We start from the raw sequence: 20,172 nt of genomic DNA, 5'->3' as shown, positions 1-20,172 counted from the left end.
TAAGAAATGCTATCCCATCACTCCATCAACACTGCCTCAGGGCATTTTCCAGTTCAACCAACATCCTGTACTGCCCAGAGAACTGAAGGTTGTCAATCACACTTTTCAGAACAACTCTCTCCCAAGTGACAAGCAAACAGTAGGGAATTTGGGACATTTTTGGACCCCTGAATGCCTAATATCCTTCACTGATACTTGAAAATTTACATTTGCCCCCTGCTCTGATACTGTTACCTTACTTTTTCAACACCATTTTTTAAGTAACATTTCTTTAAGAAGTATTAAGAACAATCCTTAAGAAATGTAAAAACAGAGAGTCTGTAGGACTTGTGCCCTGACTTAACGGCTCTCCCAACCTCCAGCTCAGCCAGCACTTCAGATGAGGGGAGCCAAGAACACAGGCCTCCCTCTTTCCCCTCGGCTGCCAGGCAGAGGGCTGGTTTCCCGGAAAGAGCACAATATTAGCAATTCTCATCCTGGCTCCAGCTGCCTGTTGCAAAGGCTAAGTTAGAGACAAGCACTGCTGAGATATGGGAGCTTGCTTATGTCTAGCCTCCACTTATGGAATGGAAACTGCATAGAGCTACTGAGACTGTTGTTTAGTTGCCAAGTCGTGTCTGACTCGTTTGCTACCCCATGGACTGCATGGTATTTCTCAGGCAAGAATATTGGAGTGGGCTGCCATTTCCTTCTCCAGGGGATCTTTCCGAGCCAGGGACTGAACCTGGGTGTCCTGAGACCATGGGGGCCCTGACTGCCACTGCCCTATAGTTTGAAAGGCAGAGGTTCCACGCCACCAGGAAAGGTAAGCCAAGGAGACCTGAGGCTCAGGTCCCTCCCCAAGGGCTTAACTGAAAAAGTGGGTGCCACTGTTCCGAGAGCAATTCCCTCCTAGCTCAGTAGGTAAAGAGTCTGCCTGTAACAATCAAACAGAGACCCAGGTTTGATTCCTGGGTCGGACCCGGAGAAGGAAATGGCAACCCACCCCAGTATTTCTGTCTGGAGCATCCCATGGACAGAGGAGCCTGGCGGGCTACAGTCCATGGGGTCACAAGAGTCGGACATGACTTAGCAACCAAACCACCACCACCACTGTTCTCAGCTCCAGAGCTGCGACTCAGGGAACTCTGGCCTTGAGGATGAGGTGGGAGGAACAGATCGGAATAGGGAGAGCTCCAGATCTCTTCTCAAAGGAAACTAACTTCATTAGCAACAGAGTGTGGAGAAGGAGGAGTAGAAGCCTAAGGGAACGTTCAACATCAGTGGATGTTGGGGTAAAAGGCAGTTAGGGGGTAACTGTCAGATTCACTGGAGACACAGGCTAAACTGTAGGCTGCTTCTTGGTCTCAGAATTTGCAGATAACATGATACAGAAAATCCTAATGAATTCACTAAGAAACTATTAATAAATCAGTCCAGCAAGACGGCAGGATATAAGCTCAGTATACAAAAATCAATTGCACATCTATACCCTTACAAAGAACAATCTGAAAATGAAATTTTGAAAATTTCACTTACAATGAAAGCAAGACAAGATACTTAAAAATAAATTTAACAAAAGAAGTACAAAAACTATACTCTTAAAAACTATAAAACAGAGAAAGAAGTTCAAGATCTAAATGAACATAAAAACATCTTATGTTTACAGATCAGAAGACTAAGTATTGTTAAGATACCAAAACTCCTCAAACTGATCTACAGAGTCAATGCAATTCCTATCAGAATCCCAGTTGGCTTCTTTGCAGAAACTGACAAACTCATTCTAAAATCCATATTAAATTTAAAGAAACACAGAAGAGCCAAAAATTTATGAGAAAAAGGAACAAATTGGGAGGACTCACTTTCTGATTCCAAACTTAACAACAAAGCAATAGTAATGTCAACACAGTGTATTACTAGCACAGTGATCATACAGATCACCTGTACGGAATTCAGAGTGCAGAAACAAATCTACGTGTCCAATTTTTTAAGGAGAATGCTGCAGCCATTCAATGGACAAACAATAGTCTTTTCAACAAATGGTGAAAATAGGACAATGGGATAAATGACAAGCAAAAGAATGAAGTCAAACCTTCACCTCACGTAATAGATTAGGGAGCTAAAACTACAAAGTCTTAGAAGAAAACATAGGATTCTGTACAACTATGACCTCAAATTTACTAATTCTTAGATATAACAAAAGAACAAGCGACAGAAGAAAAAAACAGATAATTGGGACTTCATCAAAATGTAAAACTTCTGTGCATCAAAGGACACTGTCAAGGAAGTGGGAAAAAACAAATAAGAGAAAATATTTTTAAATCATCTGATATGGAACTCAAATACCTAAAACATATAAAGAACTTAAAAAACTCAATAATAAAAAGAACCCAGTTTAAAAAATAGGTGAAGGACCTACATAGACATTTTTCCAAAGAAGATTTACAAATGGTCAATAAACACATAAAGAGATACTCAACATCATTAGTCATCGGGAAATTCAAACCAAAATCACTACAAGTTATCATTTCACACCTACTAGGATGGCTATAATCAAAAAGTCAGATAATACAGATTGATGAAGATGTGAAGAAACTTAAACCCTCAACCACTAAACACAAAACGGTGCAGCCATTTCAGAAAACAATCTGGCAGTTCCTTAAACCATTAAAGACACTGGCATCACATGACCTAGCAATTCAAGCGCTAGATATGAAGCCTAGATAGGAACCTCATGGCTCATTCTCCAGCAACTTCATTCTGCTCTCACAAACCCCCTCCATTCTCCAAACTGGCTGTTTGACGTTTATTTTTTTCTTTAAATTTAAATTTTCACTCCCTTCATGGCTCAGTTCGGAAGTTATCTTCTTTCAGGAAAGCTTCCCAAACGCCTCAGATGGGCAGTGGGTCTCACTTATCAGTGAGCATCAGAAGCCCTAGAGGGCTTATTCAAACACAACTGTTGGGTTCCATTTCCAAGAGGTTCTCATTCAGTAAGTCTGGGTAGGACCCAAGAATGTACCTGCCAGGCTGGATGAAATTCAAGCTGGAATCAAGATTGCCGGGAGAAATATCAATAGCCTCAGATATGTGGTGTGGCTCACACGATAAAGAATCTGCCTGAAATCCAGGAAACCCCAGTTCAATCCCAGAGTCAGGATGATCCCCTAGAGAAGGGAAAGGCTACCCATTCCAGTAGTCTTGTCTGGAGAATTCCATGGACAGAGGAGCCTGGGGGGCTACAGTCCATGGGGTTGCAAAGAGTCGGACACGACTGAGTGACTAAAACTTTTCACCTTCAAATATGCAAATGATATCACTCTAAAGGCAGAAAGTGAAGAGGAACTAAAGAACTTGTTGATTAGTGCGGAAGAGGAGAGTAAAAAAGCTGGCTTAAAACTCAACATTCAAAATACTAAGATCATAGCATCCAGTCCTATCACTTCATGGCAAACAGATGGGGAAAAAGTAGAAATAGCGACAGACTTTTTCTTGGGCTCCAAAATCACTGCAGACGGTGACTACAGCCATGAAATTCAGATACTTGCTCCTTAGAAGAAAAGCTATGACAAACCAAACCTAGACTGCATATTAAAAAGCAGAGACATCACTTTGCCGACAAAGTCCATATAAGTCAAACGTGTGGTTTTTGCAGTAGTTGTGTATAGATGCTCAAGAGTTGCATCATAAAAAAGGCTGAACGCCAGAGAATTGATGCTTTTGAACCACAGTGCTGGAGAGGACTCCTGAGAGTCCCTTGGACAGAAAGGAGATCAAACTAGTCAATCCTAAAGGAAATCAACCAAGAATATTCATTCAAAGGACTGATGCTGAAGCTGAAGCTCAAATACTTCAGCCACCTGATGCGAAGAGGTGACTCACTGGAAAAGACTTTGATGCTGGGAAAGACTGAGGGCAGGAGGAGGTGGAGGTGACAGAGGATGAGACAGTTGAATGGCATCATCAACTCAATGGACATGAGTTTGATCAAACTTTGGGAGATAGTGAAGGACAGGGAAGCCTGGCATGCTGCAGTCCATGGGGTCACAGAGTCAGACACAACTTAGCAACTGAACAATATCAACAAATTCCCAGGTGATCACACCCTGAGAACTACTGCTCCGAGCTCCCTCACTCACTGCACTTACTCCACTGTATTCCAATTTTCTGTTTATGTCTTTATCCTACGAGCTCCTTGAAGATAGGAGATACTAAGCCTCATGACCAGCCATATACTCCACGAGAAGTTTTGTAGACCCTACCATATATCTGCTCCTCCCTCTCCACTTACTCCTATTTCATCAACAGTTCTACTACTTTCCCAGTCACGGAAGGCCTACTATCTAAGAGCCATTCCAACTTTTGCCCTCATCCCTCAGATTCAGAGCATCACTAAGTCTTGCTCATTAATGTCAGCCAGTTCTCATCTTGGCCCTATTCATTCTCACCACCACCATCACACTCTCTTTACTGGTTTCCCAGTCTCACTTTCTACTATTTCAAATAAGGCTTTGAATTCTCCTAAAACCTCATTTTGCATACATCACCTCAATCCACCGTTCAATAACCATGTCAGCTATGTTTCAAGCCCTGTATGATGGTTCCTACTTACACACCCAAATGTTTGAGTTTCTGGCACTCATGAGTCTATGGGCTCTTTGGGGACAGTTGCCTTGTCTCATTTATTCTTGCCTTAGCACTGCTGAATTGATACAGTAGGTGCCAATGTTTAAATTTATGAACCATACAGATCCACTTGGTTTTTGCTTATGTTGCTGCTCATGTAGTAGCCTCTTTTACTTATTCTTCCCTTCTCTAAATGCATCGTTATATTTTGCTGATCAAAAAACCAAAGTCTCAATATTTAACATAAAGAATAGTTTATGCTATCGCACTGCCAGCATCCACCCAACCACAAATGCAGGCAAGCAGCTCCTCTGACCGGTGGCCTGGTCGGCGCCTGGCTTTACCTTCATCTGAGCCAGCTGCTGCTGCTGCTGCTGCTGCTGCAGCCTCCGGAGAGCCTCCTGCTGCTGCTGCCTCTGGCGCAGCAACTCCTTCTGCCGCTGGAGCTCCAGCTCTTTCCGCTTCCGCTCCTCCTCCTCGTGCCGCAGCCTGGCTGCCTCCTCTTCCATCCGTAGCCGGTTCTCCTCTAACCGACGCTGGGCTTCCTCTTCTTCCCGGGCCCATTTCGCAGCCTCCTCTTCCTTCCCAGAAGGAAAAGTAAATAATAAAATTTAATTATGTTTTAAAACAAACCTGAGTCAGTTTTCAAGGCTTCGGTCAGAGGCGTGCTTACCGGATAACATCATGCTTCATTTATTTCCTAATTTCTACATAAAAGGAACATCACTTTGGACATTTGTGGTAATACTGATCTCTAAGAGATCACCACAACCTCAGGCAAGATCCCTTGAACCTGCTCCAACCCTGAGGCAGAGCCAGCTCCTCAGGGTGCTGGGTGCAGAGAGCTGTCAGGACCTGCAAGGAAACTATCTGAAAAGCCTCAGCCAATGCCGGACCCAAAGCGACTTCACAAAACCACTTAATTCCATCTGAGGGTCTCACCCCTGGTGGCTCACAGGTCCCTGGGAGATCTCCCCCTCACACATCCTCTACCCCTCTACTACTTTCAGCAGTACCTGGATCATTTTCTTTCTGCTTCTCTCCCTCAAAACCATTCCATGTGCCCCCTGGAGTTCTCCTGGCCTCCCTCGGTGGAGGCTGGTTACAGCCCTTGCAAAGCTCTATCTTATCCGGGCAGCACATGATCCTCCATTCTCCAGAACTCAGGACAGACATCAGCTACTCTACGAGGACTTTCTTTGCCTTCAGGAGGTAGATGTCCCCTGTGTCTTTTGCTTACACTCAACTATACTTTGTCCTCCTCTCTCTGGATGCTCTTGGCCAACCGGTGACAGCAACTATTATTACCTATGCAGCAACCATTCCTTTCGGTCTTCTTCTTTGTAGAGAAGAGTCTCCTGTCACATCCAAGGTTTAAAATGCCAAGCTTTGCTTTTTAAGCTTCCAGTGTAAATTGGGACAACCATGTAATCTAATTTAGGCCAAAGGGCTGATTCTAGAAAAGATATTCTTCCCAGAGGAAAGGCAAGAAGCCCGAGAGAAGGGCCACACCCTTCCTGGGTACAGTATGGTATCCAACACTACCAACCATCAGGTAAAAAACATGCACTTAAAAGTCAGCACAGCATGACATGGCAGAGCAGAGTGTGAACCGTGAGGGAAGAAGGCAGCACACCAGGACATGAAAGGAGGAGCACGCGAAGCACCTGGACTCTCAGCCATATCACTGAGTCACTGAAGTTCATGTTCAGCTGCCTTATCTCCAGATTACCTCGATAGGTGAGGCAATAATGTTATCTGCTGTTTTAGCCAATTTTAGGTCAATATTTTGATTTTTCAGTTGAAAGATCTACAATGTGGCATTTATTTCTTGTAAAATCATTACCTACATAATCTGTGAGCTTCTTGAGGGCAGAAACAATTTCTCAGAAAGTTTTGGACTTGAGCAGGAAACAATCACAGTAACTAGCATATGGTATATTATCAGAATATATTAACTGTTGAATAAATAAACCAAATAATGCATTAACATACACTCTAACCTGGAAATTATCTACCTCTGAAGAATTTAGATTTCTCTAAAAGAGTTTCAATTAAGAACTTAAGCAAAAGCAGGTAATCTCTAGTTTTGTGTCAATCTAACCAACAAACAAAAACCTACATCTGTAAGTGTGGACTGCTGAACGTGGTGACTTCCTTCCAAAGAATACAGTAAAGGGGAAAAGTATGGTGGAGAACCCGATAAGCACTACTAAAGCCAGGAGATCAATGTCACCATTAATAACCACACATCATGGTGCTAATATATACCCTTGGCATGTGATGAAAATGGTACTTTACCTCTGTGATCTTTTCCCAACACCCCCAACGCCAGTTTAATTATGGGAAAAAAAAAAAACTTCAAAAAAACTCTGATAGAGGGTTACCCTACAATATACTGATCAGTATTCCTTAAAGTGGCTTAACTCAAAAAAAAAAAAAAAAAAATCTGAGAAACTGTCATGGCCAAGAACAAGCTAAGGAGACAGGACAACTAAACGCAAGATTCTGAATGAAATCCTCAAACAGAAAAGGGACATGAGGGGAAAACTGAAGAAAAGCTTTTTTAGTTAATAAAAATGCATCGATATTAATTTAGTAACATGTCAGCATTGGTTTATCATAATTAATGTACCATAATAATGTAAACTAGTAAGCAGGAAACTGTACTACCATCCCAATTTTTCTGAAGATCTAACACTGTTCTAAAAATAGAATCCACTAATAAAAAATCTATTACTGTTCTTAAACATTAAAGCAAAATGCTGCAGAGGTCCTGGCTGCACTGGACTTAGGTAGTAGCCACTGCTGTGTGATCTCACAGCTACACTAAGCAGCAGAGAACTACACGCTCTAATGGTGCAGATGAGGGAGAACCCTAAGGCAACGAGGTGTCAACCTCCACATCAAACGTTTGGTTTTTTAAGAGCAGCCCTTCTTCGATTACTTTGGTGCTATTTTTTGTCTGTTTTGATTCCTTGACATCTTGCTCAGCTTTTATAATTACATGTGGGATAGCTATTACAAAAGTATTAAGAGCCTCTCTTTGGCATTGCCTCTCTTTGGGACTGGAATGAAAACTGACCTTTTCCAGTCCTGTGGCCACTGCTGAGTATTCCAAATTTGCTGGCACATTGAGTGCAGCACTTTCACAGCATCATCTTTCAGGATTTGAAATAGCTCAACTGGAATTCCATCACCTCCACTAGCTTTCTTCGTAGTGATGCTTTCTAAGGCCCACTTGACTTCACATTCCAGGATGTCTGGCTCTAGGTCAGTGATCACACTATCGTTATTATCTGGGTTGTGAAGATTTTTTTTGTACAGTTCTTCTGTGTATTCTTGCCACCTCTTCTTAATATCTTCTGCTTCTGTTAGGTCTATACCATTTCTGTCCTTTATTGAGCCCATCTTTGCATGAAGTATTCCCTTGGTATCTCTAATTTTCTTGAAGAGATCTCTAGTCTTCCCCATTCTGTTGTTTTCCTCTATTTCTTTGCACTGATTGCTGAGGAAGGCTTTCTCCTTGCTATTCTTTGGAACTCTGCATTCAGATGTTTATATCTTTCCTTTTCTCCTTTGCTTTTCACTTCCCTTCTTTTCACAGCTATTTGTAAGGCCTCCCCAGACAGCCATTTTGCTTTTTTGCATTTCTTTTCCATGGGGATGGTTTTGATCTCTGTCTCTTGTACCATGTCACGAACCACCATCCATAGTTCACCAGGCACTCTATTTATCAGATCGAGTCCCTTAAATCTATTTCTCACTTCCACTGTATAATCATAAGGGATTTTAGGTCATACCTGAATGGTCTAGTGGTTTTCCCTACTTTCTTCATTAAGTCTGAATTTGGCAATAAGGAGTTCATGATCTGAGCCACAGTCAGCTCCCGGTCTTGTTTTTGCTGACTGTATAGAGCTTCTCCATCTTTGGCTGCAAAGAATATAATCAATCTGATTTCAGTGTTGACCATCTGGTGATGTCCATGTGTAGAGTCTTCTCTTGTGTTGTTGGAAGAGGGTGTTCGCTATGACCAATGCGTTCTCTTGGCAAAACTCTATTAGCCTTTGCCCTACTTCATTCTATATTCCAAGGCCAAATTTGCCTGTTACCCCAGGTGTTTCTTGACTTCCTACTTTTGCATCCCAGTCCCATATAATGAAAAGGACATCTTTTTTGGGTGTTAGTTCTAAAAGGTCTTGTAGGTCTTCATAGAACGTTCACCTTCAGCTTCTTCAGCGTTACTGGTTGGGGCACAGACTTGGATTATTGTGATACTGAATGGTTTGCCTTGGAAACAAACAGAGATCATTCTGTCAGTTTTGAGATTGCATCCAAGTACTGCATTTCAGACTCTTTTGTTGACCATGATGGCTACTCAATTTCTTTTAAGGGATTCCTGCCCACAGTAGTAGATATAATCGTTATCTGAGTTAAATTCACCCATTCCAGTCCATTTGAGTTCGCCGATTCCTAGAATGTCGACGTTCATTCTTGACATCTCCTGTTTGACTAATTCAATTTGCCTGGATTCATGGACCTAACATTCCAGGTTCCTATGCAATATTGCTCTTTACAGCATTGGACCTTGCTTCCATCACCAGTCACATCCACAACTGGATATTGTTTTTGCTTTGGCTCCATCCCTTCATTCTTTCTGGAGTTATTTCTCCACTGATCACTGCAGACAGTGATTGTAGCCATGAAATTAAAAGACGCTTACTCCTTGGAAGGAAAGTTATGACCAACCTAGATAGCATATTCAAAAGCAGAGATCTTACTTTGCCAACAAAGATCCGTCTAGTCAAGGCTATGGTTTTTCCTGTGGTCATGTATGGATGGGAGAGTTGGACTGTGAAGAAGGCTGAGCACCCAAGAATTGATGCTTTTGAACTGTGGTGTTGGAGAAGACTCTTGCGAGTCCCTTGGACTAAAGGAGATCCAACCAGTCCACTCTAAGGGAGATCAGTCCTGGGTGTTCATTGGAAGGACTGATGCTGAGGCTGAAACTCTAATACTTTGGCCACCTCATGTGAAGAGTTGACTCACTGGAAAAGACCCTGATGCTGGGAGGGATTGGGGGCAGGAGGAGAAGGGGACGACACAGGATGAGATGGCTGGATGTCATCACCGACTCGATGCACATGAGTTTGGGTGAACTCTGGGAGTTGGTGATGGACAGGGAGGCCTAGCGTGCTGCAATTCGTGGGGTCGCAAAGAGTTGGACACGACTGAGGGACTAAACTGAACTGAACTGAAGAGCCACTCAGATCTCTTTTGGTAACTTTCAGCAACCTGAAAAAGCTTTAGATGGGCTCTCCTAAAATCCTAATACTTTCTTAATCACTAATTCCTAGCTTCAAAGAAGAAATGAGGAGAGCAAGCCCTCTGATCACCTGCTTGCGTAACAATTCCTCTTGCTTCCGCCTCTCCTCCTCTTCTCGCCTCCTCTCCTCCAGTCTCCTAAGAGCTTCTTCCTGCTGCTGTCTCTCTTCCTCTTCTCGCTGTCGCCTTAAAGCAATTTCTTGTTCCCTCTGGCGTCGCAGAGCTTCTTCCTGAATTAAAGAGGGTATGTGTGAGTGTGTGCATACCCTTCTGTGCATCTCAACTAATATGTTATCAATATGTTATAATTTGAAAAGAAATAGACTATGTGCTGCTAAGACTCTGTCAACAGTAAATATAAAACATATCTAACCAACATCTGGGGTAAAAAGTGTTCATGTGAGCTGGGGAATAGGCATATTAAGAGTCAAAATAATTTGTACTTAAAATATTAATCGTTAAACAGCACTACGTTAAACAGAACTACAGTGTTAAGTTCACCCTGGTTTCAATGTTAGCACCATCATTTCCTGATTAACGCCAGTAAGGACTCAAGTTTTGGTTTCTCTGTTGCTACCAATAGTCCTGATTTTTCTTAATCAACTGAGAACCTAAGTCAGCAGCAAAAACACCTGGTGAGTAGAGATAAGTTCTCCAGTCAGGTATGGAATAAAGCCCCATGTCACAGAACATGTTCTCAAGAACTAAAGTCCTATGGATATTAAATATACAGAAAAGGGTCCCACTGTCAGAATAACTCAGGAAGAAATCCTAAGCAAACAGAATGAAACAGATGCCTTTGCTGTCACACTTCTTAAAGTCCTTACATACTAGTGTAGAGTGTGACTCTAAGAAATATTAGCAGTTCTAATCTAATCTCAGCATGGGCTTCCCTTGTGGCTCAGCTGGTAAAGAATCCACCTGCAATGTGGCAGACCTGGGTTTGATGCATGGGTTGGGAAGATCCCCCAGAGAAAGGAAAGGCTACCCACTCCAGTATTTTGGCCCGGAGAATTCCATGGAGGACATGGATGCTTGTTTTTCAGTTCTTATGGCAAAAAACAAGGAAATAGGTAGTAAAGGCTAGACATGCTAGGCTGTTACAAAGTAGATTCTTTCAAATGGGATCTTTAAAAGCCTGAGGAGAAACCAGTCTAAGGCACATAATAAAGAATTCCTCAAAAAGAAATACAAATGGTTGAGAAACATGAAAAACGTTTAGTGTCACTGGTTATAAATACTTTAAGATTTAATTATTTCTCAAATCTAACTGGTTTATAAAACCCCAGGAGATATGTGAAAGCCATCAATTCTAATGATTTACTAGAACTGATGAATATCCCTCCAGTAGCTATTAATGGATAACAGACATTTCTCCTGAAGGAAGTGAGTGCCCTAACATTCTAACCCCCGTCCTGCTGAGAACTCCCCAATGCCTTAGGAAAGCCCTCTCCAGGAAAACTAGGACCTGTGAGATGACGGGAGAACAGGTATCCTGGAGGCCCGCCCTCTTTTTGCACCGATTCTACAGGCAGAGTTCTCAGAGACACACCTGTTTCCTTCGGGCAAGCTCTTCTTCCTCCCGCCTTTTCCTTTCTTCCTCCTGCTGTCTCCGAAGAATTTCCTCCTGTTGTCTCCGGAGTTCTTCTTGCCTCTTTCGCTCCTCCTCTTCCCGTTTCGCCCTCATTTCTGCCTCTCTCCTCTCCTGCTCCAGCTGAGGTTACACAAGGGTACTCTTAGAAACTTGAAGCCAAACACAGGAACACGCCACATCATGACCAGTACTGTCAGGAGCTGGTCCATGAAGACACGACCATTCACTCAGTTACGTGTGGAGCAACTGGGGAATGAGAACTCTGAGAGCGCTCTGAGCTCTGCAGTCACAGATCAGTGGAGTTTCACGCTCTTCTCCACTAAATGCTCTTGCCTCCACTCTGCCACCTACGCCTCTGCTCTGCACTACCACTACACCACATCTCCCACCTGCAGGGAGGGCAGCTGGCCTAACAGTAACACCAGAGGCTCTTGGGTTGGCATTTCTTTGTTCATCCCTACAAAGGATTTTCTGATTGAAGATCTTACAGTGTCTAACCAAGTTTCAGCTGAAATGTCACAAAAGCTGCTAGTATGAAAAACTACAGAATTCTTTAAAAATCTGAGGACCAACCACTTCATAAACTCCATCCTGTAGAGCTCCCGAGTACTGGTCAAATCCAGCCCTGAGACTCCAGTTCTATTGCCACACATACAACTCAGGCCTTTACTTTCTCATGCACGTTCCTACAAGTCCATCACCTGGCTTCCCATCATCCAGTTTTGCCCATGGTCCCCAACTCAACATCTGACTCTCCCAGGCTTACATTTAACACCATTCTTCACTTCGAAAATAAATCCTAAGTCTTGAACGTGACACAGGCAAGTTACTGGCCTGCCTCATCTTTAATCTCTCTCATCATTTATTCTTCAGACATACCAGCTCCAGGCTAGACCAAGTTATTTAACTGTCTCCTGTGCCAAGATGTTCACATATACTTCTAGCCTTTACAGGTCTTGCTTCCTTCAACTGCAGTTTAATTTTCACTTTACTGTCAATCCCAAATCCTGCAACTGAAATAACTCCTACTATCCTTTAAGTGACATTAGCTCAGGAATCACTGTCTATTCAAGTGTCATCCAATTTCTGATCCCCACCTCCCCTACTAGGAAGCTGGCCCACGTGCTTTCTTGTGCTCCTCGTCCGTGTCCACATCCTGCCTATCCCTGACACACATGTGCACACAGACAAGAACACAAGGTTTCATCAGCTACGTGTTCAAAGCACAAAGCACGGAGGAATAAGAACAGACTCAAAAACTGTTGGAACTCTGGTCTGTCAACTCATATGGAGATAGATCTTGACCACGAACTCTTTTCATGTTCTGGGCACTCTAAAGATACTATCACTACCTCAGGGGATAAGAACGCACTAAATATAAAATAGAAATAAGATTCTCTCCGAGGCATGAGAACCCAGAAATCATTACAATGACACCAGGCGTTGACAGGCAACCTCTCTGGCAGGTATTAAAACCAAAATTCAAGATTGTTAGCTCCTCCAAAGTATGCAAATGGAACACATAATGTAATGTTAACATTGAGCTTTTTAGCTGTATGTCTTGGACTCTAGAGTGCAAATAAACACCACCATAAAGATTCAATGTGGGAACTCAAGCCTCAGATCAAGGGTCTAATAAGCAATATAGTGGATATTTTCTTATGGTCTTATAATAAGCAATTATCATGAAAGATGTAATATATGACCGTGATCATTAATGTGTCAACAAACCCATACTGACTGACTTAATTTAAACTTGTTACTTTTAACTGTTTTGAGGCCTTTTGGAGGGGAAGGCAGCACAGTAAGGAGAGAGTGTGAATGTGCTTATACCAGCTACATAGCTGTGAATTTAAAGGAATAATGTGTGAGCAGCTACAGTGATACAGGTATCAATAAGCAAATGTCTATGTCCTGCAGCTGGAAAGCAGGCACTGCTATGGCAGAATGAGATGCAGACCTTCGCAGCTTTGGCCTTCTCCATCTGCTGAAGCTGTTCAAGGGCAGGTGCTGGAGTCGCGGGGTCAAGGGGAAGATCCCATACGCTACCGCCTTCCCAAACTGGAAGACAGGAAGGAATAGAGGTGATGGGTATGAGAGCTGACACACACGGCTAAATATCCAGAAGCATAAAGAAGCTGCTCTCCTGTCCCAGAGCGAGCTTCATCGCAAGGGTCTGCTCTGCTTCTAAACACACTGAACTACCAGCAGGCTCTAGTTTATAACAATACCCGTCTGCATATCCAGAAGGAAAGAAAGCACTAGGCAAAAAGATGAGAAAATGAGGCAACAACAGCAGCCTTTTCTATTTCCTAAATTTCTGGGTACCTACAGTGGTAAGTTACACATCAATCCTTGACTCAAAAGAATAGGTCATCATTACTTATGTTTTTATTTATGCTTTTTCTCCAACGATTAAAGACAATTTAAAAGACTTTTCTACAATGGGTTAGGACAATGTTTTTAAAAAAAAAAAAAGAGGAGGCTCAAGTTCAGGAAATCTATCTACTAAAGAATTTCCAGCAACTCCTTAAGAGCTATTTTCAATCCTTTGCTGGGACCTATTAAAAAAATAAAAATTTCCTTTAAAAACCACTTTTCATTAATATTCACTACAAAGCAGTCCCAAAATCGATTTAAAAAAAAATAACAAAAAACTCAATTATAAAAGTTATTAGAATCTAAATCCTTGGAGCTATACTAAAGGCCAATCTAAGTTTTTACCTGTAGGCTGTGAGGGTGCTGGCTGGAGTTCCCAGATAGAACCAGTATCTGGCACTGACACAGACCTAGTTACTGAGGGAATGATGTTCTGATCAGATATTCTGCAAAAGGGAAATTAGAAAATTAACAAAATTAACTTGTTCTTGTGATTCAAGAAAATAGATAAAGAAGTATTTTCAGATTATCTGTAGGTTTTCAAGGTTCAGTTCAGTTCAGTCGCTCAGTCGTGTCCGACTCTTTGCGACCCCATGAATCGCAGCACGCCAGGCCTCCCTGTCCATCACCAGCTCCTGGAGTTCACGCAAACTCATGTCCATTGAGTTGCTGATGCCATCCAGCCATCTCATCCTCTGTCGTCCCCTTCTCCTCCTGCCCCCAATCCCTCCCAGCATCAGGGTCTTTTCCAATGAGTCAACTCTTCACATGAGGTGACCAAAATATTGGAGTTTCAGCCTCAGCATCAGTCCTTCCAATGAACACCCAGGACTGGTGTCCTTTAGGATGGTCTGGTTGGATCTCCTTGCAGTCCAAGGGACTCACACGAGTCTTCTCCAGCACCACAGTTCAAGGTTACTTAGCCAAAAAACTTCACTGTTTTAACTAAAATATTTAACCAAAACATTTAGGAAAGAAAAAAGGATACACGCAAAGTAATCACATTTCTGGACTCCTCAAAGTATTGGCAAATTTTGATTTCCAAATAATAGATATGCCTGCTGTCTTTAAAAAATTCATTAAGAGTCACAGAGGCAGCATTTATCATGAAAAAAACTCATAGACCATAAGTCAAAAGGTATGCATTTTATAGTTCAGTCTCTGAAGTTTTCTGCGTATTATGTCAACTAAGTCCTTTACCTGCTCTGACTCCCAGTTTGCCCATCTTTAAAACTAAGACCTTAACATGATCTAACCTGCCTATCTTACAGAATGGGTTACGGCTCAAGGGAAAAATATGAAAGGTTTTGGTTAAATTGGACAGTAAAGTTTTTAAGAGCAATGACTAACACCTTTGCGGGAGATAAATACTACCCTGAATGATAATCTGAAACAGCAGGAACTTAAGATTTTTAGCATGGTTTCCATGTCTTTAGACCCACTTTAATGGCTACTGGGTCTGGAAAAGTGTAACTCTATGTGGCACTGTTAATATCGTTCCTGAAATATTACAGGTAAAAATGAGATTAAATTTCTCGACCACAAACTTTTTTCTTGCTAAGTCCATGAGACTACACTGCTTTTCAAGTGTTCTTAGTATTCTTTGGTTATTATGCAAATTTTATCCTCTGAGTAAAAAGACCAAATAAATCCTTTGTTAGTTATTTTTTAAACTATGTTCTTACACACAACACAAAGATAGGCGTTTTGTGTGGCTATTTTGATACTAAACTTCACAGATTAAAAATTTCCTTTTCTCTCTTTGTTTAAAACACACACAACGTGACACACCATGCAAACAAGCACCGACCTCATCTTCAGCGCCTGGAACTGCTGGAGAAGAAGCGCCAACTGCTGCTGCTGCTGGGAAGACAGCGCTGCTTTCTGCTGCTGGGCCAGAACCTGCGCATACTGTTGTCTTCAAAAAGTAAGACACGGTATAACCTGTCTACCCACATTTAGTTCACTTCACAGAGACATTACAAGACAAAGTTCAGCCCCCACACCAACAAAAGAAAACCCCATTAGAAATCAATATCAAATATATTTTTACAATACTTCACAATAGTCACACAAACAGTTCAATACGTTATTCTTGAAAGAACTAAACTAACAGATGACATGCTGCTGAGTGAAAATAGAAAAAAAATTAAAGAAATGTCAAAAACTGGAAAACTCCTTTAGGATGTTAATAACCTTTTATCAGAAAATAAAACAGGTTCAAACTAATAGCTATTTCCACATGAAGAACTCTGTGCAAAAATAAAATCCCACTTGTATAAAAATCCTCAAATTTATAAGTTTTGGCTCGGAAAATTTTAGGTTAACAATTTTTTCACTAGAACAGAGGTGGACAATTTTTTCCTGTAAAGAGCCAGATAATACACAAACACATGGGTATGACTCAGCGCCAATAAAACTCTGCTTAGGAAAACAGGTCGCCATTCAGTCTGCCAACCTGTGCACCAGATGATAGTAAATCTTACTTCTTCCACGAAAGGGACTCACAATCTAAGTGATTCCATACCACTACTAATAGCATACACTTTTACTTCTTTTCTGCCTTCACATCTACTTTTTCTCTGTGGCAAAGCTGAGCCATCCAGAAGGCAATTAATTCTTAAAATCACTGATTCTTGCTTTAGCAGCTAAATATATTGCAAAATTAGTTATGTGTCACCTTCTGCAAACTTCCAATATTTAAGAAGCAAGCTAAGACCAAACTTAGGATGTACAGTGGCACTATGCCACTAGCTGGGTGATCGAAGTATCCTATAAACTGAGATTTCTGCTGGAAAAGGTGAAATTTGGGAGCAGATTACATCTGAAGGCCCTTTTGGTGCTACAGTGCACCCCACCACATTACTGCTCTTACTGTATTAGGAATTGCTGATACTGAAGGTGCTGCATCTGGTACAAGGCTGTGAGTTCCTGCTGCCTGGTCAGTCGTTCCTGGTCCAGCTCTCCCTGGGAGTGAAGGGGTAGAGGAAAGAAATACCAGTAAATAAAGTGAAAGAGCCTAAAAGCCATTTAGTACTCCTAGACTTCTTTTTGCCCCCCTTAACTATTAAAAAAAAAAAAAAGTCAGGCACCTTTGGAAACGAAGCAGTGCCATCTAGTGGAAGGAGGTGGTGTTGGCACTGTAAGAGATTCCCTGAGGTGGGAAAGGGTCCCTATTTAGCTTTTCTTCTCTCTCGCCCTTGAGGCTGAACATTGTTCCGTAATCCAGAGTTCATACTATAACTAAAAAATAACAACCAGGGATCTCCCTGGTGGTCCAGTGGTTAAGACTCCGTGTTCTAAGGCAGGGGGCCAGGGTTTGATCCCTGGTCAGGGAACTATATCCCACATGCTGCAACTGAAGATTCGGAGTGTCACAACTAAGACTGGCACAGTCAAACAAATAATTAAAAAAAAAAAAAAAAAAATCGTTCTCCCAATCTTAAAAGTGACTTATAAACTTGGAGATTATGTAAAAATTAGAGAAGCAGGACAAAACAGAACGGAGTAAAATTAAATGCTATGGTAAGACTTTTACAGTAGCACATAACAAATACAGGGAGCCAATGTATGTCTTCTTAAAGAGGATGAGACATTTAAAATGAAATGGAATATAAAAGAGCTTTCACAACTGTTTAACTCTCTATCCAAAAATTAGAGGTGCTTCTATTGCTTTTAATACATCACAAATTTAAAAATAAGGGTTAGTAAAAACTTTTTTAGCTTACATATCAAATAATATGGCTGGAATTTAAATTTTGGAAGACAAAAGTGGGGGAAAAATGAAAGGTGAAATATAAGATAGCAGAAATAAAAGCCTAAGGGTGATAAAGACTAAAATTAAGAAAGATCATTAATGAACGGTTTATATCTTTACTGCACACTGATTACAATTCAGAAAAACACATTTGATGTATGACTCCTTTGAGTGAGGTTCACCTGAAACTCAAGGACATTCTTTTTTCTCATTTAACTATTCGGGATAAAAGCTACAGTAGGTTAATCGACAATTAACCTAAGGGCAAAGGCAATACCTGACAGGAAGCAGAGCTTCCCACAGTCTGTCCCCTTAAGTGGGTCTGATGAGGCTCATCCCCTATAACTGGAAGTCAGGAAATGGATTAGAGCTAGCACGCCAAGCTCCAAGTGGCCAGCTGTCAGTTCTCAAACATTCTCAAGATAAAAACACATCCCAATTTCTGAGTAGATGGTAAAAGTACAATTTACATACAACAATATAACAATTTTTCTGGATTTACAACAGAAATGTCAGGGTAATTCCCTAGGACTCTTCACTGCTCTGCAAACTATAGGAGGTCTCAATCCATCAGTGGACAGTGAAATTAATTATTGGGTCAAGATAAACATTTACATACTGGGGGAAAAAAGAAGAAACACAAAGAATGTATGTACATGGCACCAAATGTTTCGTCAAACTTACTTCAGATATATCCGCAAGTTAACGAATATATGAAGTAGTGATATGAAAATCTTTTGTTTTTTACTATTTGCTATGGTCAAAACAATGTGATAGCCACTGTTCTCATTTATGAACTCTCTTGGCTACAGATGTTGCAAATGACTTACTCATCTTTATCTCATAAGAACCTAACACAGCCCTGGCACAGATCCTCAATACATAATTGGTGAGTAAATCCATGGATCTTACTGTAGAAATCCAGTGTTCAGAATAAAGATTTCTGACTATGGTCATTTAAGACTATGGCCAGCAATCAGACACTCCAACCTGGAAAATGGAAAAGTGAGGCACAGATCCAAAGGAACTCAACAGGGAGAGGCCCAGGAGCAGCTGCAAAAAAGACTTCCCCTTCAAAGGTCTCCAGTGTCAGCATACTAAAAGGGTTATGTTATGATCCAATTTTTAGTTAAATATCAGTAACATATTTTAAAAGGGCTTCCCTGGGGGCTTAGATGGTAAAGAATCTGCCTAAAATGCAAGAGACTCGGGTTGGATCCCTGGGTTGGGAAGATCCCCTGCAGAAAGAAACAGCAAGCCACTCCAGTATTCAACCCACTCTGTCCATGGAGAATCCCATGGACAGTGGAGCATGGTGGGCTACAGTCCATGGGGTAGCAAAGAGGCACATATTTTTTTGAAAAGGTAAATAAATGGAGAGGAGAATGGGCATTCTAACTAGAAGCAACAAGAAACTCTAAGTCAGTTGTGTTGAAGCACAGTAGATAAAGGTGAAAGCTCTAAAATGAACTTGGAAAGGTAAGGAGCCAAAACACGCATGAACTGGTAGGGAGGCCAAGACAAAATATTCTTCCTTTAGCACATGCTAAAGCTACCAGAGGATTCTATTTCTTTAGAATGAGTGTGGGGTATGTGTGAGTGTGGGTATACACACACACACACACACACACACACACACACACACACACACGTGTGTGTATGTTGAGAGAAGAGACAGGAAGAGGAGGACAGGCACAGACATCTGAGTTTTAAAAGATCATTATAGCTACATATATAGTCTGAGTCAGACTTCCCACTGTCATCTGATCAATTACTTTCAAGAACTACAGTTTCTTCTTCATGAGATGTAACATCTAGAGCAAGTGCTTCTGGGTCTACTGTGTTCTGAGTGAGGCATAAGTTACTTACCATATGCGGAGGGGGAGCTGGTCCGGGAGAGAAAGGAACCCTTCCCCACATTTTCATGATATCACCAAGAGGCTGGAAGCTTTCATCACATGCTCTCTTTACCAACAAAGACATAGTGAAATAGCCCGCCTGAAACCATTCCGCCATCTCCTGATTATTGAAGGGACCTACAATAACAATAATTAAACAGAAGGTCAATAAAAATCCTTTCAAGCTAAAAACAAAAAAAATATTTCCTGGGTCTGATCCTCACCCAGATAGAGGTAACAACTTGTTTCAGGTGGCTCCTGATGTTAATTTACCAGGAAAAGTGGTGAACAGACTTCAAACTAATAAAATACTACAGAAACAATTTAGAAATAAGCCTTATGTATACACATCCTAATTTCTCAGCAGTGTTTTAACTATCTTAAAGAGAATAATTGTCTCCAACTCACTCAGTCTCTAAAGCTCATTTCAGAAAAGCATTCATACTGAAAAGAGTATTTGTTAGATCTGGTATCACACAGATACAGAGAATATAAACATGCATGGCTGAATATGCTCCTCTCCAATTTTCATTCCCTGTCAGAGCTTGTTGGAAGTTAGGCAAACTATAAACAATAATTAATTAAGAAAGATGACCAATTTTTTATTATTTATC

At 41.4% G+C, this 20,172-nt stretch overlaps 1 protein-coding gene across 8 annotated transcripts in view; it reads right to left on the bottom strand.

Moving 5' to 3' along the window:
* Nucleotides 1–20,172, bottom strand: part of GIGYF2 (GRB10 interacting GYF protein 2) — a 129,361-nt gene that overhangs the window by 16,608 nt on the left and 92,581 nt on the right. For all 8 annotated transcript variants that reach the window (XR_011565944.1, XM_019957919.2, XM_070786903.1 and 5 more), the window contains 8 exons: nt 19,530–19,696; nt 16,779–16,870; nt 15,714–15,821; nt 14,249–14,349; nt 13,485–13,585; nt 11,483–11,644; nt 10,002–10,160; nt 4,950–5,186 (listed from right to left, as the gene is read on the bottom strand). Coding sequence is in view for 7 of the 8 variants with exons in the window: in XM_019957919.2 (XP_019813478.2) it covers nt 4,950–5,186; nt 10,002–10,160; nt 11,483–11,644; nt 13,485–13,585; nt 14,249–14,349; nt 15,714–15,821; nt 16,779–16,870; nt 19,530–19,696 (1,127 nt within the window). In the remaining variant the exon portion in view is untranslated. The remainder of the gene's footprint in view (nt 1–4,949; nt 5,187–10,001; nt 10,161–11,482; nt 11,645–13,484; nt 13,586–14,248; nt 14,350–15,713; nt 15,822–16,778; nt 16,871–19,529; nt 19,697–20,172) is intronic.

This window comes from Bos indicus, chromosome 3 (genome assembly GCF_029378745.1).
Source record: "Bos indicus isolate NIAB-ARS_2022 breed Sahiwal x Tharparkar chromosome 3, NIAB-ARS_B.indTharparkar_mat_pri_1.0, whole genome shotgun sequence".
NCBI lineage: Eukaryota > Metazoa > Chordata > Mammalia > Artiodactyla > Bovidae > Bos > Bos indicus.
The sequence above is the reverse complement of the archived record's forward strand: the minus strand, read 5'-3'. Positions and strand labels throughout refer to the sequence as shown.